Raw genomic sequence first — 19,060 nt, 5'->3', positions numbered from 1 at the left:
AGATTATGATCAATGAGAAGCCAATCCTGCTTGGAATTTATATCTCACAATTCACGACGGTGGTCGTTAAATTCTGTTTCGTAGTAGAGGTACTTGTATACTACCTTTCTAAGAAGTTGAAGAAACTACTAGTAGTAAATCTTGAACGACCTTATCAATACGAACTTCTATTATCTATCAACACAGCCTTCCTGATACGCGAGTCAACTATGATCGCGTGTGGGGTAGATGCAAGGTTGCACACTTGTGGAGTTTATAGTAGTCTTCCCAAAGCCCCAAAGCTTCAGCAACTGTTCGCTTGCTATACCCCTTTTGTCTATTAAGAGGCCTCGGGTAAATTGAGCGCCCCCAGATGATTCAGCCCGCTATATTTGATGTCAGTGTTTGCTTCTGTGCCAGCTACTATCTCAAATTGCAGCAGGTTCACCTTTCGATCGGAATGAATGGTCTCGTGTTTCTTTCGCCCACTCGTCTGGCCTTTCTAGCCCGCAAAATTTCTCGTCATTCGACGAAGCTTTCTAATTTTAACAGCTTTGCCGCTTTGAACCATCCACCGACCCGGAAATTCTCATCTAACACATGGTGCCTCAAGAGCTCTCATAACCGCCGCTCAAGCTTTCCGCTGAATCAAGCCAAATCTCCTGGGTCCAAGGCTGATGAAAAGGAGGAAGGAATTTCGTTCATAGATGAGAATATCAGCATCGAGTACCCTGAAAGCGATGAGTTACCTCGAACTCCCATTATCCAAGGTCGTGGGGGCAGGCACTTCAAACGAACCCTCGCTCAATTCTCCCTTGAAGAAAGCGTGACGGTGGTGACTGGAGGCGCGAGTGGGATAGGCCTTGCTATCTCCCAGGGAATTGTGGCTTCAGGCTCGCATTTAGCCATTGTTGATATGAATCGTGAGGAGTTCACCGACGGGGGCCAGAACGGAACGACAAGTGACTAACCACGAGAATGCAGGTGATGAAGCTCACAGTCAAACTGAAAAATTGCTGGAACAATTCAAAAGAGAAAACCCAGGAGCTGAGCGGTTAGTTCGAATTCTCTCTTGAAAGATCTTGTACAATCTCCAAGTGGCTACTAATGATTTGATTAACCAAGGATGCCAAAGGTAACCTCTCACTTTGCAGACGTGTCGAATCCAGCCTCGGTTGACCATGCCATCGCCGATATAATCGCCAAACAGGGCAAAATCGACAATCTGGTCACTTGCGCGGGGTTTACCGAAAATTTTAGCGCTATCACCTATCCTCATGATCGTATGCAGAAATTGTGGGGTGTTGTCGTGGACGGGACATATCTCTTCACTACTGGCGTTGCGAAGCACTTGATCAAACGACAAGCAGCGGGAAACATGGTGGTGATCGGTAGCATGTCTGGAGCTATAGTGAACGTTCCTCAGCCTCAAGCACCCTATAATGCCGCCAAGGCGGCCGTTCGTCATCTTGCTGCATCGCTCGCAGTGGAGTGGGCCAGCCATGACATTCGTGTGAACTGCATCAGTCCTGGATACATCCTGACTGCCCTGTAAGTGATAAAAGAAGCGGATACTTTGCATTCTCCCATCCGTGAAAAACATTTGGTGGTTAATATTCGTCTCAACCATAGTACTCGCAAGATCTTGGAAGAAAATGCCGAGTTTCGCGATAAATGGATCTCGCTTATCCCTGCCGGTAGGGTGGGGAATCCGGAGGATCTGATGGGAGCGGTGGTCTTCTTGTTGAGTGACTCTGCTAAGTATATCACTGGTGCCGATTTACGGGTCGATGGCGGTTATACTTTGACTTGATGGGAGGTGTCATTCGATCTCATGCTTAGATCATTGGGATAGTAGCTGCCATAATCGAGATTAAGTACAAAATGTCTTGGTCAGTTACCAGATAGTATGCAAGCACTCAGACCATCAAATATAAGCATTACAGGGTTCTACTGGCTCAAGTATTATGGCTGAAGTATCACGGTGGATAGTATTAGATGATTTAATTTCTCATGCTGGGACCCCGTACAAATACTTTCGCTGTGAGATCGGTCGAAGCCTTTTGAGATTATTTACCTACTAGATATTCCTAGCCCCATAGTGCGCGCAAATCTCGAATTCGATATATTGCCGCCCAACCCAACTCATTTTCAATATCTTCTAGCAGCGTCACCGTTGCTTCTCTCTCGTCTTCCCTGTTGAAACAACAACCCGCTTTTTTCAAGACAGATATTATTAGAACAAATCATATGTAGCATGATATGAGGAGAACATACCATAATAAATTGGCTGAACAGAATTGACTCGGCAACTTCCATCCGGCTTACTTTGAGCAATGCCGCAAATCTGTCGTGCATGATAAAGCAATTTTACCTGTAGACTGATTAGATAAAGCATAGCTGCGAGGTTCAAATTATCCCACTAACTTCTATTGAGCGGAAAGCAAGTAAGCAATTTGAGTCCTGCGAAGGATTGTTGGTAAAAAGAAGGATTTGGGCAAGATGGAACATTTGCCACGAAGATGCTACATATCATCAGCAATCACTGTCCTGGTTATGATATGGGAGAGAGCTGACCACAGACACCCCGTGTAAACCAAATCGATTGGAACACACTATCCTCCTCGTCAAGAACAGAAACAGGATCCATGAACCCCTTTTCTTTTACGCAATTCTGCCAATGCTCGAGCTGGACCCGAAGTTTATGCCATTCATCGATCATCTTACTTAAAGTGTGTAATTGAGAAGAAGCCATCAGATCCACGACTTTGGCGAGAATGGTAAGAATTCTTTCCTTCGTCAGAATGCGCTTTGGTGAACTTCCCAAGAAGGAACTTACTGATTGTTTACTAAATCCTCCCTCCCTTCCTGCCCAATATTTTCAAGATCAACGGCCCAATGGTCTGGATCAAGCCGCAGTTTTGACCGACTAATAAGAGCACAAACCACTTCCTGTCGCGCGATGGACCAGAATGCCGCTTGTGCAATGCCTCCAGATGATCCATTTACTTTTTGCACCTTGCCGAAGGAGAAAACACCGTCCAGATGTCTCTGCCAATTGGCCGTGGGGGCATCTAGCATTTCATAGCATGAGCAGATAACAATGGCTGCAAAGCCGTACTCAGCAAGTTGCTCGTCCGAGTCCCGGAGTCGATTGATGAGAAGTGAGATAGCGACGTCGTAGTTCTTTTGAGCAATTTGCATGCCATCTTCCAGCTTTCCGACTAGATACTGTTGCTTAGTAGCACATGCAATACTCGCTGATTTGAGCAATGGATCATGGACGGCTAATCGGCAGACTTTCTTAGAAAATGTTTCAGACAAGTCGGACAGGTCCATCCAAGTCCCCACTTCAGTGCTAAATTGACGAAGCAGGTCCGTTTCCTCCTTTGATATACGCAGGATTGCAGCACCTTGTACCGCCGGTGCTGTAAGCTCTCCCGGCAACGGTACGACGCTGTTGACACTCCATTCACTTGGAGAGCAGTCGAATGACGAAGACGAATTGGTGGACTGGGATCTAGTTTCCCAAATGCTCAGACTGGGATTTCTCATCGAAAGCAAAGCTCGACCAGCAGCACCCTCTCTTTGGGTGATGGCGACCCATGAATTAGGATTATTGATGTGTTGGTTGCCCGAAGCATCATTCAAGACACCAATAATTTCAGGAAAATGGACCTGGCAATCGACGTCTTCAAGCCCCTCAGCTTCAAATGTGGCTGGGTAGCCCACTGACGGGGCAAAATTTAGATTGCTTGGTGATGCCAAGATGTCTCGTCTGTCTACACCACGCATGTTCTGGATATCTGCCGAAACCTCTGAAACCTGTGGTACCAAGGGTGTTTGAATGGACGCCGAATCGGCTTTGTTCCCCTCAATGCTATGAACGGGGTCGTATTGCCTTTGATATTGCCCTTGCTCTCCCTGGTCTAGACCCGAATTGCAATCATTGTTCCCGCTGACACCCGTCAAGTATTCAGCAGCGACTACGCTGGTTTCATCGATAAATTCATCTGCTTATGGTCAGCAGAAATACCAGTATCAAGATGAATTAGCAGTGTATCGCAGATTCTCGTACAAGGTTGAACTATATCCACCCATATTTGGTCCAGTTCAAATGTTCCCGAAGCTTCTTTCGCAACATTGCTATTTGAAGAATTATGCCAAGGTTTGAAGGTGGAAGAGTCGCTAGGAATACATTTGACGTGGGTTTTTTCACAGTTCATACATCTAGGCCGCCTTTCATCACACTTGACTTTTCGAGATCGACATGTTAAGCTGAAGGGCATGTCAGGTAATCTACTCCGCATGCTGCACTCGCACTCGCACAGTCACTTACCACCCTGAAAGCCGTTAGCTTTCCAGAAACCCGAATCTTCGCAGAGGAGACTCACCGGTCCATGTCCTCATTTCGCTGAAGTAGTCAGACCGAATCGAATACTAAAAAAAGAGGTGGGAATTGTGAAAAGTTCTAGATGTGAAACGGTCGGTAAACATGCCGAAGGGGCATTGTCAGATGATTATTTGCGCGATCGCAGATTGGCTGGGAAGTGTGGGGGGGCCTGTTCCACCGAGGGCCCATTTGCGGGGGTGCGAAGCGAGGTGAAGCGAACCAGCCGAATGCTTGCATGGCATGTGGCACATCATGTTTCGTGTCATGACAAAATGTACAGAGGAATATGCAACTCGTCCATCGTGGTTTACAGTAAAGTCTGATTGTAAGAAGTTCTCTTATTTAGACTTTCTGGCTGTGGTTTTCTAGTATCCACAGGTGTATATGGGGCCAGGCGGAAAGAAGCTTGGAATATCGCTATTCCTACCACATTGCTTGCCAACTGGGGAAATTAGTAGGTACCCCATAAAATTGTCTCTTTACGGGTGTGAAGCATCTGTAAAATAAGTCCAAGATATTTAGAACTAGCGCGTAATTTATTCAAAGACAACAATCATCGAATTCCTTAATTTAATACCACAGTCCGTCATTCGGCTTGATGCCCTGCTTCTTGCAATGCTCGTAGTACAAATGAGCATGACTAAAAACGTCCATGGTATTCTTCAAGCTGTCATCGTCGTTGAAAAACTCGAGACTACCCGAAACAGTGAAGACAACCTCTGCCCCCTTGCTCATGTGTAAGGTATGAATGGTTCCAGGATTCTCAACCACATAGTCACCGGGTCTGGCGACCCAGTCGTATCTTATTACAGATATTAGCATGATTTCAATTCTTATTTTTTTTTTAAAAAAAAAGGGATTCTCTTGTGACGGAACCTACTCCTTATAATTCCATTCTCCATTGAGCGTAACGGCAGTTACAGTGCCACGGTGTCTGTGTTTGCCCAACCAGGTATCTTCAGAGCTGCGCAGCACGACCACAAATGTGCCGGTCCGGGTTTCAAATCGTAGTGGCTTCAGCTCCAAATTTTCGTGCCATGGGTGCCAGCAAGTGTCTGATTCGCCGTTGATATAAACATCAGGTGAGCTAAATTTGTCGGCCAAAGCCAGTTCTGATTTTTCAAGCGAAGTAAGCTTTGACTCCTGATCGGTACTCTTGGTACCCAAGGCTTGAATTGGAAGAGTTTTGGATACGTCGGAAGTAGAGACAGGGGGCGTCATAGTGAGAGTCTCGAAATTCACTTCTCAAAGAACTTTTGGAATAAGATGGTGTTGATTTGAAGTCTTCAGATGTGCAAGCGGGCCAGTGACCATCTTTATATGTACATTCACCCAGGTCGGAGTCACAGTAGAATATGGGATGCCAGTGTGAAACCCGACCATGCTTGAGTCTGTTGTAGTGCAAAGTTCTTCTCTCGGTGTGATTCCCTAATATAGATGCACGAGTTGTCGCGACGATCGTGCGTTCTCCTGCTGACCTACTAGAACTACTAGAATACAAGGTAATCATCTAACATAGGGCAATGATGCCGAGATTTACCCCCGCTCTTCCCTGTATATTGTACTCCACACATAGAATGTTCTACTAGTATTGGGACGCGTAGCGAAATATGCGTCATTGCAGAATTTCACTGAATTCAAGTAGCACTTGGAGTAAAAGAGGTACCCTTTCAAGACCAGTAAAATGGTCAAAATTCCTTTCATTCGCGATTCTTACCGTCGCACGTTTTATTGGGGGTGTCGGCGTGGGAATGTGTGTACCCGAAATCCATTAACTTTGATAACCTCCCTGCTAACCAATTTGCTAGGCTTGCCATGGTCTCAACTCTATATATCGGCGAAATCGCACCTCCAGAGATCCGAGGCACTTTGCTAGTGCTCCAAGAGCTTTGTATCGTTACCGATATCGTGATTGCCTTCTATGTCACCTATGGAACCCGGCACATCCCTAGTTTCTGGGCTTGGCGTCTTCCATTTTTGATCCAGTTGATACATACCAGCTATCCTTATGCGTGCCGGAGTCTTTTTCATTCCTTATTCCCCGCGATGGCTTTGTCAACAGGGTCGAGATGAGGAAAGCCTTCGGACACTTGCTAAGATCCGCCAGCATCCTACTACCGATGAACGGGTCGTCGAAGAATGGCTCGAAATTAGAGCTGAGTGTGCATACCGCAACGAAACTTCTGCTAAGAAGCATCATACCCTCACAAAGCCGGGGAAATGGAATGCTATTAAACTTCAGATTGCACTTTACGCCGATTGTTGGAAAATGCCAACCTATAAACGGACTCAAGTTGCTGTGGGCTTGATGTTCTTCCAGCAATTTGTCGGAATCAATGCCTTGATCGTGCGTATAAAAACCCCCAAAATAGGTTTCCTGTCACTAATGATGCGTCTAGTACTACTCCCCGAGTATATTTGAGAGTATGGGGTTAGACTATGAGATGCAACTATGTCAGGCATAATGAATATCTGCCAGGTTGTTGCGTGCGTATGGTCCCTTTGGGGTATGGATCGGTTTGGTCGCCGCAAACTTCTCTTGGCAGGGGCAATATGCATGTTTATCTCCCATTTTGTGATTGCCGTTCTCATTGGTAAAAACCAGCATAACTGGCCTGAGCATACTGCTGCAGGTTGGGCAAGTGTGGCTTTTCTTCTATTCTTCATGTTGACATTTGGAGCAACCTGGGGTCCTATTCCATGGGCAATGCCTGCCGAGATTTTCCCTTCCTTGCTTCGCGCTAAAGGATGTACATTCGGCACTATGTCTAACTGGAGTAACAATTTCATCATCGTCAGTGATCCCAGAACCCCTTTACTTCCAATCAGCTGTTAACAAGAATACAGGGATTGATCACACCCCCGATGATTCAAAAAATCACTGGCACTTATGTTTTCTTTTGTATCTTTTGCGCTGTTTCATTTGTCTGGGTGTACTTCCTTGTCCCGGAAACTAATGGACGTACCCTGGAACAAATGGACTCTGTGTTTAAAGACAGAAGTACCAACAAGGAAGCTGAAAAACGGGTGGAAATTATGGCGGGACTCCGGCGAGATCCTGCAAGCCAACAGCCCAAGGCAATGCCCTAGGGTGCAAAGCGTACAGATCAGCGCTTGCGATGATATTTTTCCAATTCAACCTCTCTATGCCAGAGCGACAAGCGTTGGCCAATTCAATAGTTATATTAGTAGATATTGCAGAGTTTTAACAGCGAATTCAACCTTGTCTCAATCAATCTATTGAATTGTTCGCTTTTTGCCAGATTGGCGCATTCACATCATTACGCGTTCTGCATATATGCCTGACCCTCTTAAGGTGTCATCGGCGTTTCCCCGCCATCGCGCAGTGTAGGTCTAGTATTCAAGTTCGAATATTTTGTCTGGCTCTATAGGTGTAGCTTAGTAGGAAAGGTTTTAATGAGCTTCACTGGCACGATGGAGTCATTTCAAAAAATACCAAAAAATGAAGCGTAAATAAAAACCAGGAAAGAAAAGAAGGAAAAAAGCAAAAACAAACACGCAGCGGCTTTCGTATGTCAGTGGCCAGGCCGCGCGGGGTGTTGTTCTAGGCGGATCGCCACCCTTTTAGGAACGTCCTCCGCTTGGCAAGGGGAATGCAGATTTGCGCTCCTCATCACCCGCATGTTGATTAGATTATTCATTGTCCTTCTTTTTCATTTTTCGATAATCTGAATTCTTCTTTCTTTTCCTGCTACTCCGTACTGATCGACTCCACCGCACCCGACATCCACGCCAGCTGGAGGGGTATTATGTGATCTATTCCTGTTCCGGCCCAATATAAGGAGAAGTGGGCTGGTGCATGTCTGTCTAGGATTTAATGCAGCCCGAAATACTTCCGGTGGAGATGAATACTACCTGACAGGCGAGTCGCGGTCAGCCTCTGATAAATTTTGACACGAGACTTCAGATGAGTACGTCTCATATGACAGTGGTAATGAAGCAGCCAAGAATTGACCCGAAGTCATTCAATATTATACTATACGACTCACTTGAGCCAGGATTATTGCTCGGTAATTTTGTCATTGTATTCACTATCCAAATCACATCAAGTTATGCATGATAGTGCTCGCCAAGGTCTAGATGACTGCGGGGTTTTGTGCCCTCTTCGCACCCTCTCCCGAGGTCTGTACCCTCAGCTTCTCGGCGTCCGGAACTGTTGCTCACCCGGACACGACTAGAAATTGCAGAGCGTTCTAGGGCTTGTCAGCTTGGAATCATAACTCGCCCCAATACGGGGTGAGGGGAAGCCTGGCCATGTATAAATAGATCGTACCTAGTAGTTGCAGTTACATATCCAGAAATCATTTACCCATTTCAAGTTATCCTGGCAGGTATACTAGGATCAGAACCAAGCTCCAAAGCATATTAACTTCAACTTTAGACTACTAGTACTACTAGTAGTAGCACAGACTTCAAAATGGCACCAACGATGATGAAGGCAGCCATCTTAAAAGAGGTATCCTCCGAGCCTTTTATTGAAAGCACATCAAATCACCACAACATCTCAGCCATCCTAAAGAACCAACTCGCAACCCTTGAAAACAAAAGGAATACTCACTAACAACCCCCAAGCTCGGCCAACCCCTCGTAATAGAACAAGTCCCCGTGCCAAAACCGGAAGGCCGCCACGTCCTCGTCCGCGTCCAAGCAGCATCCCTCTGCCACTCAGACCTAACAATAATCCAAGGCAAAGCCGGGGTCAGAGCCAAGCCCCCCACTAATCCTGGGCCACGAAGCTGTAGTCGTGATCGAAGAACTAGGACCCGAAGCCTCAAAGTACGGTCTGAAAGTCGGCGATCGAATCGGCGGTCCACTATGGCAAGACTGGTGTTTTGATTGTTACGAATGCAAAGCCATCGGAACCGAATTCTGCAGTCAGATTACTATGCGCGGTGTTACTTCCCAGGGATTCTTTGCTGAGTATACGACCATGGACGCGGCGAGTGCAGTCGTTATACCGCCCGATAGCCCTGCGACGGCCGCGCAGCTTTCGCCGATATTTTGTGCGGGGATTACGGTTTGGGACGCGCTTACGCGTGCTGAGTTGAAGCCTGGTGAGACTGTTGCTATTGTTGGTGTTGGGGGTCTCGGCGAGATTGCGACGAAGTATGCGCAGGCGTTTGGGGCTAAGGTTATTGCTATTGATGTGCATGATGGGCAGTTGGAGAGTGTTAAGGCTGGAGGCAGTGCGGATGAGGTTTTGAATACTCGGGGCCTTGAGTCGCCGGAGGTTATTGAGAGGATTCGAGAGTTGAATCATGGAAGAGCGGTTGATGCGGCGGTTGTTACCTCTGGGTCGAAGGCGGCGTATTTGACTGCCATGTCCATTCTCAGGCCGGTAGGAAGATTGATTGCTGTCGGGATTCCCCCTGACGAAGTCCCATTTAATGCTGCGGTGGTTGCGATTCGGGCTCTCAAGTAGGTCATTGTGGTTGCTGTTTGCTGCGCGGTGGGGAAGTTCATCGCTAACTTTCGGTTGATATAGGATCATTGGGGCCAAGGTTCCGGGCCAAATTGGCACGGCGGCTTGTGTTGATTTCTGTCAGCGTAAGGGAATATATCCTAAGGTTAACCCGAGGAAGTTCCAGCTGGAGGATATCAATGAGATGATTGATCTGATGAGCGCTGGGAAGGTGGAGGATGGCAGAATGGTTATACAATTCTTCTGATGCTGCGTTATATTTGGTCGCAGGTGGCTGTACAAGAGATGTGGTTACGTATGAGTTAGTGCGGAAGGATAGCGCGGAGTATATGAATTTATTTACTTGATAAGCCTTGTTTGTTTACTTGATCATGAGATTTTGAGTGACTAAATGGGGATCCTAGTAAGCCCGATGGCTAGGTAAGGGATGCGAAGAGATTGGCTTGATTGAAATTTGAAATATCAGTGACAATCCATTAGAGCTAAATATGAACCGTCATTGGCTGTCTTCATCATGATGCAGCCTTGTCTTTTCCCGATACCGAAGGCCGTACCTGGTGGACCGTTTCCACATTTCGGCTCGGAGATATTAAAGCGTAGCGGGAACCTCGGGACAATGAGAGCGGGAAACATGTAGGTAGTGTTAGTGCAATATGAGGTAATTTTGGGAAAGGGAGAGAGAAATAGTCTACTTTTAACTCTACGAGTACTAGAGAGAGGAGAAGAGAGAACTGTCAAACATTTCCTGACTATATGCATTTGTTGAAGAAGGATAAGCTCGAGCATGCATTGTAGAACACCATCTAACGCCAGACACCCCGCCTGTTGATCACCACTATGAAAGACAAGGAGGCAGGGCATTCCCATTCAGAAGCGAATCTCATAACTTCCCGCCCGAGTCATATAGCGCACCCACTTGACAGAGCTGTAATCACTCTTCTCGAAGACCTTCAGGTAACGAACCAGCAGACCGGAAGAAGTAAACATGAGAATGCTAAAAGAAAGGCTGATTGGAGGCCGACTCCAGGCCTTCTGGTGGGTCATCGAAGTAAGGGTCGCCTCAGCATTGAGGACAAACTCACTCTGGCCCGAGAAACGAGGAATCTTCCAGACAATATTGTTGTGCTCGGGCTCATACTTCGCTCGGCCTTGGCTCGTCCGCTCAGTGGTCTTGGCCGTGTTCAATGGTGTAGGAATACGAATGATCACATTCGAAGCGAAGAGCTTCGAACTGTAATTCGCCTTGATCGCAACGCTGTACTCGACCTTGGTTGTGCCGATCTCACGAACAATTGGCTGCACCTTGAAGGGGAGGTTGACATTCTCCGTCGCGCGGTACCGCATCAACTCGAACTCGCCGTCCGGCGGCACGAAAGAGATGATACGGTCCGCGTCAAATCGGCCCAGTTTCACGCACTGGTGGAATTGACAGTCTTCCAGTGTGACGGAACCTGCGGCGGCGCGCGTGGCCTTGCCTCCGGGTCCGCTGATCCCACCATTTTTACTACCCTTCCCGCCAGAGGAGTCGCCAGTGTCCAGGAGAAGTCGGTCGTTTAGCCCGAATTTGCACTCGGGCGTGCCGGTTAGGTAGGCGCGCATGACAATCTGGCCGTTGACGTCGGCGCGGAGAACGGTGCCGGTCGCGGACATTAGGAGGTTGACGTCTTCGATCACGTCGACGAAGGCTTCATTCTTGCGGTATTTGATGTCAGAACGACGCCATGAGAGGGCTCCGGTCGCTTGCATGGTGATTCGACTGGAGTCTGTGGGCGAGTTTGCGATCGCGGACTTGACCCCTTCTGTGGTGATGTACATCTTCAAGGTGTCTGTCTCGGTGTTTTGCGGGTATCCGAAGTCGAGGATTTCTGAAGACACAAGCGCAAGGTTATTATTATATACTAGAATTTCTTCGGAGGGAACAGTTCAATCAATGCGTACCATCGAGCAATTCGTAAATCAACACGAAGTTGTTCTTAACGGCCTCTTCGTCAAACTTGCCGAAGTAGCTCTTGCCCAACAGGATGAGCCGGTAAAGGAATTCAAAGACGAGCGCGGCATTGGCGTTGCTCTTGGTCACAGCGACCAGGTAGATATTCTCGTGCTTGACATGGCTGAAGGTCGTGGAGCCCAGGGTCAAAATCGGGGAGCGGACCTGCGGGTTGGAGATGACTTGGATGCGAAAGATGTCGGCGAGACGCGGGCGACAATCGGATCGGAAGGCGCGGAATATGAGATTCTCGCCCTTCTGGTTGAATACTAAGATGCCCGACAGCATGATGGAGGTGGTGGCGGAGGGCTCATCTCGGTGCGGTTGGGAGGGAGTTAAAGGAGCTCAACGGGGGAATGTGGGGGGGCTCGATCGACACCGCCTGTGGATATCTTCAAGTTTCAGGGCCATGTGGAAGTATGAGACAGTGAGGATTGAGGATTGAGAATTGAATTATTGAATGAGTATTGATAATAAGTATTTTAATTAATTATCTAAGTGGCCCTATTAAACCACGAATTGGTATTTGTTGAACGGGTTCAATATAGACAGCTAGCCCCGTTACTGAAGTGCACCAGCATTTCTGAAAAAAGTATGAAGACGAAAATGGAAATGGAGAGGGAAAGAAGAAGCGAAAGTGAAAATCACAGGGAACAAACCCCCAGCAGCGAAAGGTAGGATAGCGGATGGAAACTTGAATATGGTAAGGGGTCATCGTCAGGAGACAGACAAGGCAAGAAAAAGGGTAGAGAAGGGAGGACAACTGCTGGGAGGTGGGATATCATGCAAAGACCCGGGACAGGACAACAGAAATTACAAAAGATATACAGCAAGAGAAAGGAGAAAAGTGTCAAGCGCCTCACCCTCACTCCTCAATTCCCAGCACCAGTGCTGGGCCTGGTATTCGGCAAGGAGGGAGCCTCGCTGGGCACGATGCCAACCTTAGGATCAGGAATCTGGATATCGATCGACATGTATGCCGTTCGTCGTAGACTCCAAATGTGTACACCGTCCTTGGCACCGACTTCCCGATTCCAGTTCTGAAGCCAGGACTCCACCTGCTGCAGTTCGCCCTTGACCTCGGGGGCGTTCAGATCGTCCCAAACCCAGCCGGTCAAAAGACCAATTGCCCCGTCCACCCAGTTGCGCAGGCTATAGGGGTCGAACGCCTTGACGACGCCATTGTTGACGGTCGAGACGATTTGGCGGAACTCCTGCTCCGATAGTAACGGGTCCAAGATCTCTGGGTATAGGTTTGAGAATGTCGGTGCCAGGTCTCCCCTGACCATCCAATCGCGTCGAATGCGAATGACTCGTGTGGTGAGGTATTCTTGCGAGCCGATCGGGACATGGGGGTTGAGATGAGGATAACAGGGGTGGGCGGGGCCCCAGGCCAGTTCCTCGGCGACATCCGCCGGGCCCTGTTGGCCTGTATTGGACGGGACGGAGGCGATTTGGGATTGCGACCGCAGGGAGGTTTGGGACTGGGCATGTCGGGGTTGTTGAGCATCACGGCGTGTTCCATCGGACGCCAAATGGACCTCTTCCGGAGGCCGCAGATTCTCGAGATCCCGCGCCGCACTGCCTGCAAATGCTGCTGCCATCTCTGTCGGGGACAGTTGTTCACTCTTCCGATGGCGAGGGGGTAAAGCGATACTCGTGCGCCCACTCTCGGTCTCGCCCTGGCTGCGCTCGACGAGAAGGCTGGACGGGGAGGGGGACGGGGTGAAGCGACTGCGCCGGCGTTCGGGGACACTGAGAAGAGGGGACTGAGGACCGAGAGGAAGGCTTTCGTCAGATTGGTATGGAGGGATAGAGATTGGAGTGATTCTCGGAACGTGATTGACAGGGTTGGCGAGGCGAACGGCGGGCGGGCGAAGAATTGAAGAAGAGAAAGGCGCGGAGGAAGACGAGGGGCCGACGGGGACGCACTGGCGCTGCCTTTCGTGTTTCTCGTGCTTGGACTTCACAATTCCCCGTGAGAACAACCGGGAGGAGTTCTGTTCCACCTCCGAGTCCCGGGTCCAAGAAGCTTTGAAGGACGCCGTTTTGAAGTGTGGGAATGGTTCACTCACGGGTCAGAGCTCTGACGAGCTCATCCCAGATCTGGTGGTAGTGGTGGGTGTGGTGTGGGTGTGGGATACTAGTGACGCGATTGAGGTGATTATGATCGACAAAGGAAAAATAGGTAGAATTGAAGGAGAGACTGGAGATTGGACCAAAGGGATTGAGGATTGAGGATTGAAGATTGAAGATGAAGAGTGAAGATTGAAAGAAAGAGAAAATGGCGAGCCGAAAAAACGAGGCGAAAATCCTTCGAGTTCCAGGCCGCAGAGCTATACTCAACCTCAGCTAGCTATACTCTGTCGATGTTGATACTTCTATAGTCATCCCCTCAACCACCGTGAGAGAAATGGGATTTATATGTTGAAATGTCATGTCCAAGCCCAAACTATCTCTCCAACTCTCCAACGGCCAGCGTTTGCCCCGGTTTCACCGTGATTAATATTAATTGGCCTCCCTTGTTTCACCTCGCCTCGCCTCATCTCATCTCATCCGGGACAAGTGGGCCAATCTCACTAGTTTTACCCGGGGCGCTGGTTCTGGTTCGTCTGCAGCTGCGCCATGACTGGAGACTCGTATGGAGAAGAGCACCCGCGGCTGTCAAATGGACTAGTCGACGCCCTTGGACCAGCACAGGCCACTACGATCAACGCCCCTTTCAAGGTCCTAGTAACTAGTGCCCAGGCGGAACTACCGATGCATCACTAGCATATATTCAAATATGCATATATCATCTATCGAACCAGGGATCTCCACTGGCAGGCTGCCAGTGTTCATGAATACCAAGCCTGTCTGCTAGTCTTGGCCCATAAATCGGAAACCTCCATATCCCACCAGAGTGAAAGGTGCCCAATAGAATGGACTAGTCCAGTCCAGCTGACTGAGAATCATCCTCAAAGTCAGTACAAGAAACTCGGCATCTGGCACAAACTCGGCTGCACTCTGCTCTGCGCCCTCAGATCCTCCTTGCTCCCGTGAGCTTCCAGTTTCCCACGGTTCTACCATTTCATCAAGCAACACACTGGCCCTATCTCCATCCATGCTAAAGAGGTCCAGTTGTGCCTGCCTAACTAGTTCCCCAACCGCTAGCTCCGGATGGCTCTTCAACCGTCGATAAAACAGCGTCATCAAAAACATAGAGCCGAAATCGCTCACTTTCCACAATGATCCCATGTAGGCCTGGCAGCCCGTACTTAAAACGACATGGGAGAACCCTAAAACTTCACTACCAATAGTCGCCTTTCCAAACCCACTTAAACACGCGGCAAAAACAAGAAGATTCACCCTGCTACGAGTCGCAGACATGTCGACCACGCGGAAATCCTGGCCGTGCCCAATGGATATGGACGAAAGCAACGGATTACGGTAGTTGATGTCTCCGTGGGTCCCAACATGCATGATTCGAGATCCGCCCTCCACGTACTTTTGGAAATCTTTTCTCGAGAGATGGGATGCTTCGATAGGCCACGTAGCAAACATACGCGCAATGTTAACGGCTTCAATGCCCGCCATGTGTAAATTGACCTCCGTGCCACCCCTTGTCGCACCCAATGGTTCGTCGGTCTCCTGTGGTGACTTGGCTAGAACAGAGACAGATGGTGCTACCGATTCCGATTCGCGCTGGGACAGGTAATACAAAACCGTGAGGCTAGGCACCTGTGAAACAGCCGCGTGCATGATCAAGGGCTTCCCATCGAAAGGGAGAATCGAAAATAGAAATGCAGTGAGTGGATCCGACAAGGAGAAAATGACATGGGATTTTGATCGGATAGTATCCGTAAAAGGTGACAGCAAGATGTCCGAAATGCCTTTGGTCAGTTCATTTATCTTTCTTTTGCAAATGTCTTCCTCTTCTCCAGCGTATCCTGTCATTTCTCGCAGAATCTGCATAGACAGCATGACGGGTCGACGTATATCAACATTTCGAGTCGGTCCTTGGATCGATTGTTGAATGCCCTCCCTGGTGATCGCAAATGCAACAAGCCCACGAGGTCCAAATGTAGCTTCTACTACCACCGCATTTTCATCGATGCTTTCATAAAGCTGTTGAGGCTGAACAATAGAGTTGACCGTTTCAATGAATGTCGTGGCAGACGACAAATTCCCATCCTGTTCAAGGATTTTGATTTCCTCCCGAAGATCAGATATTTCCTTCTCTTGCTCGGGGGTCAGACTCTTCAGGGAGCTCAGGGATCGCAGCAGTCGCCGTTTATGAACTGCAGCAGTGAGAGGAGCCACCTTTGGCGCACTAGAGACCCTTTGCGCTTCTTTTGCCTGAGACTGCAGGGATTCAAGCACTGCCCGCGCTCTACTCATCTCAACAAACAAAAGCGCATGCTCCGTCCAAGAGATATCTTCGAAATGACCATGGTCATATTTGGAAGCAAGCTCAATGGGTGTCTTTGAATCGTTCCAACTAAGACAGATCCGCGCAAGATTCAAATAGACTTCAGTTGTCCATGCGGCCGTGGAGCTTCCAATCTTCGCATCCAAGTCGGTCGTCTGGAGTCTTCGTCTGTCGATAATATTTCGGGCCTCGAGTAGCTTAGAGAACGCCAATTCTGCCAGTGACCGTTTATCCCTCATCACAGCACCGAAAAAGCCAAGGCGAAACGAAAAGTCCAGCGCGCTTTCATTCTGTTGCTCGAAGAACGTCGGTGATATCTTGCAAATAATATCGATGACTCGATGACCTCTGTCCAAGTCGCACCCAAACACACAGAACGACAGCGCATTCTCCGCCACCGTAGGAAAAGTCCCTCTAACACCGTAACCTTGCTGGAAATCATCGATGTTTCCATCAAATAGCTCGTTATCCGTCATGGAGTCCAAAATTTCGCGCGCCTTAGTTGCATCGCCGACTCGCTCGCAGGCTAGTATTCGATACAAGTCTCTAGCCCAGACACGCTCAAGCTTGTTCTCTGATTGCTCGATAAATTGACTGAAACAAGCTTCAGCCTTGGTTACATCACCCTCTTCTAGCAGACGACGGTATGAAATTTCTGCTGACCCATGTGCCATCTTTGCAGCATCATCTGCAAGAGCCTTTTTCCACATGCCTTTTATTTTGCTGCGCGGATAGGTAATTGCAGGGTCGAAAGTCCATGTCCGGTCCTCTTCTTGTAACCGCTCTCGAAAATGATGGAAACAGGGATCATTTTCGATCCAAAAGGCGAATTTTGTTTGAAAATCGTGGAATCGCTGTAGATCCTCTAGTCGTAGATAGATACTGTTAACCTTGTGGCTGAAAGTCCAAAGCAGATTTGACTTGCTAGTCAGAAGCGTCGACCTGTCTGTTTTTCCTAGCTGGTCATCGCCGTTACTTTCGATTTTCGAGTCAAGATATTCGATTACTTTATCAAGCATGCCAAGTGCCTCCTCGGTGAGAATTCGGCATGCATCTGAGTTGAACATTTCGTGGTGGACCCAAGCGCGAGAAACCAGTGACTGGAATAGCGGAATGACATCTTCAATGGGCTTCGCTACTTCGTATGCGCATTCCCAAGCTAGTAGAGCAGTATCCATGTTGGAGAACTTGAACCATTCTTGATGTCCAAATCTTAGAAAAAGAACAGCGATGAAGTGGACAACTATTTCATTTCGGGCCTCAGCACCCCAAATGCCTATGGATGATGCAGTTTCCTTCGCTTCGCGGGGGTTCCCTTTCGTGATACCTATCAATATTTGATGGGCTCTGGCGATCTGAGAGTTTGTTTCGTCTCGACCGAATAGCTCCATAGAGCCTTTGAGCTTCAACTCTGCCTCCGCTAGTGTATCCAAGTGCTGTGGATCTGTAATTCGCTCATGGCGTACGGAGTTGTGTAAACAGCAGGCCTGGCGAAGTAGAATCGCTGCCTGTCCGCGTTGCGAGCCGGACATTTGGAAAAGGTTCAGTGCAGCATCGTAACAATCTCGGGCTTCGGAGGAGTAAGAAAAATCGAGGTTGAATTCAATAGGATCCCATATTGAGTCATCCGCAGTACCTGAAAACGAATCCGCAATGATGATATTCAACGAGAGAGGGCTGGTAAATCCCGGACCCACAAGACTATCCCCTTCCATCATCTTTAGTCTTGCTAGACCAGTATAGTCGCTGATGCTATCACACTGCTGATACATCTCTTTCATAATATCCGCGGAGGTAGGACTTTGGCATGCCAAATGAAGTTCAAGAATCAACTGGCCCAAATAGATCGCGATTCCTTTTGCTCCATTCTTCTCTGACAAGTCGCGATATTTGATCAATGAAGCTGAAAATGTTGACAATGCTTCTAATATTACCGCAGGGTCCTTGGTATTTGCATTTACCCCGTTACCTGGCGACAACGGATGGTAGCGACCTATTGCGTTCCGAAGTAGCAAAGGAAAACCGGATGTGGCACCCAGAATCTGACAGAAGCCTTGGTCACGAATCACGCCCTGGGCCATGTATTTATTTACATTAGCCAGCATTTGTTGCATGATATCAAAGGGGCCGACAATGTCGCTCAACATTGCAACATTGACTGGCCGACCTCGTTCGTGATAGAAGTGCAGGGATGGAGGGTAGCGGCGAGTATAGTCGGCGAGTAGGGAGTAATTCGTAAATCGCAGACCCCATTCTGGAGAAACTTGATCCAAAATTCTCTGCAATTTGTCGAGGCTCTTATAAGCATCTCCGAACCTGCCGATCAAGATCGAGTAGATTGAGGAACACCGCAGATACTCCGCGCAAGCGTCCGGCCCCGCATCTGCCTTGGGCTGCTCTTTCTGAAGTAAGTCCCATGCCGCATCTAAATCTCCTCGATATTCTTCAGCAAAGAGGGATCTTCCGCAGAGATCGAGGAAGTGATCGAAATCCATCATTGCTTTCAGCAGTGGGGGTGAAGCAACATTGTTTGTTTCTCTCCTCCGGTAACAGAAAATCCTCGATGTCCGCTCGAGATAAGCACTAAGCAGATGTGGAACTCTGAAGTGATTAGAGTGCCCTATCCCATCATATCTGATAGTATTATCACCGGGGTTGTCAAATCCGCTCGCCAAATCTTGCCCGATTCAGGTTAGAAAGATTAGCGGGGGTGCTTGAAGCCCCGCGGTGACAGCAAGGCAAAAAACAAGCAAAAGATAGAGTAAATAGCGGCATGGCGCCCAGGACGACACTTGAACACTAATCCACACATCGTGCATGGTTGATTTGATCTTGGCGATTTAAGCA

The 19,060-nt window shown here is 48.4% G+C and overlaps 8 protein-coding genes across 8 annotated transcripts; 3 read left to right on the top strand and 5 right to left on the bottom strand.

The window, feature by feature from the left end:
• Positions 1 to 352: 352 nt before the first annotated feature.
• N7481_002239 (uncharacterized protein) lies at positions 353 to 1,792 on the top strand (the record flags this gene model as incomplete). Its single annotated transcript, XM_057261458.1, has 4 exons — positions 353 to 902; positions 964 to 1,033; positions 1,105 to 1,530; positions 1,612 to 1,792. The coding sequence occupies 4 exons, from the start codon at positions 353 to 355 to the stop codon at positions 1,790 to 1,792; spliced, it is 1,227 nt and encodes a 408-aa protein (XP_057126390.1).
• Positions 1,793 to 2,814: 1,022 nt separating this feature from the next.
• On the bottom strand, positions 2,815 to 3,774 carry N7481_002238 (uncharacterized protein; the record flags this gene model as incomplete). The annotated part of the gene is made up of 1 exon (XM_057261457.1): positions 2,815 to 3,774. The coding sequence occupies one exon, from the start codon at positions 3,772 to 3,774 to the stop codon at positions 2,815 to 2,817; it is 960 nt and encodes a 319-aa protein (XP_057126389.1).
• A 1,168-nt stretch (positions 3,775 to 4,942) lies between these two features.
• On the bottom strand, positions 4,943 to 5,593 carry N7481_002237 (2,4'-dihydroxyacetophenone dioxygenase family protein; the record flags this gene model as incomplete). Its single annotated transcript, XM_057261456.1, has 2 exons — positions 4,943 to 5,174; positions 5,253 to 5,593. 2 exons carry the CDS (start codon positions 5,591 to 5,593, stop codon positions 4,943 to 4,945), a joined length of 573 nt encoding a protein of 190 aa, XP_057126388.1.
• A 594-nt stretch (positions 5,594 to 6,187) lies between these two features.
• Positions 6,188 to 7,462, top strand: N7481_002236 (uncharacterized protein; the record flags this gene model as incomplete). Its single annotated transcript, XM_057261455.1, has 5 exons — positions 6,188 to 6,323; positions 6,373 to 6,719; positions 6,772 to 6,796; positions 6,919 to 7,166; positions 7,220 to 7,462. 5 exons carry the CDS (start codon positions 6,188 to 6,190, stop codon positions 7,460 to 7,462), a joined length of 999 nt encoding a protein of 332 aa, XP_057126387.1.
• Positions 7,463 to 8,810: 1,348 nt separating this feature from the next.
• Positions 8,811 to 10,062, top strand: N7481_002235 (uncharacterized protein; the record flags this gene model as incomplete). Its single annotated transcript, XM_057261454.1, has 3 exons — positions 8,811 to 8,849; positions 9,081 to 9,811; positions 9,879 to 10,062. The coding sequence occupies 3 exons, from the start codon at positions 8,811 to 8,813 to the stop codon at positions 10,060 to 10,062; spliced, it is 954 nt and encodes a 317-aa protein (XP_057126386.1).
• A 620-nt stretch (positions 10,063 to 10,682) lies between these two features.
• On the bottom strand, positions 10,683 to 12,090 carry N7481_002234 (AP-2 complex subunit mu; the record flags this gene model as incomplete). The annotated part of the gene is made up of 2 exons (XM_057261453.1): positions 10,683 to 11,680; positions 11,754 to 12,090. The coding sequence occupies 2 exons, from the start codon at positions 12,088 to 12,090 to the stop codon at positions 10,683 to 10,685; spliced, it is 1,335 nt and encodes a 444-aa protein (XP_057126385.1).
• Positions 12,091 to 12,674: 584 nt separating this feature from the next.
• N7481_002233 (ERF4 family protein) lies at positions 12,675 to 14,429 on the bottom strand (the record flags this gene model as incomplete). Its single annotated transcript, XM_057261452.1, has 3 exons — positions 12,675 to 13,834; positions 13,878 to 13,945; positions 14,392 to 14,429. The coding sequence occupies 3 exons, from the start codon at positions 14,427 to 14,429 to the stop codon at positions 12,675 to 12,677; spliced, it is 1,266 nt and encodes a 421-aa protein (XP_057126384.1).
• A 232-nt stretch (positions 14,430 to 14,661) lies between these two features.
• N7481_002232 (CHAT domain-containing protein) lies at positions 14,662 to 18,708 on the bottom strand (the record flags this gene model as incomplete). Its single annotated transcript, XM_057261451.1, has 1 exon — positions 14,662 to 18,708. One exon carries the CDS (start codon positions 18,706 to 18,708, stop codon positions 14,662 to 14,664), a length of 4,047 nt encoding a protein of 1,348 aa, XP_057126383.1.
• Positions 18,709 to 19,060: the final 352 nt, after the last annotated feature.

Source organism: Penicillium waksmanii, assembly GCF_028829765.1.
Source record: "Penicillium waksmanii strain IBT 27052 chromosome Unknown utg000002l:1.0-3326099.0:1.0-3328782.0, whole genome shotgun sequence".
Classification (NCBI taxonomy): Eukaryota; Fungi; Ascomycota; class Eurotiomycetes; order Eurotiales; family Aspergillaceae; genus Penicillium; species Penicillium waksmanii.
This window is presented reverse-complemented; position numbering and strand designations above follow the sequence as displayed.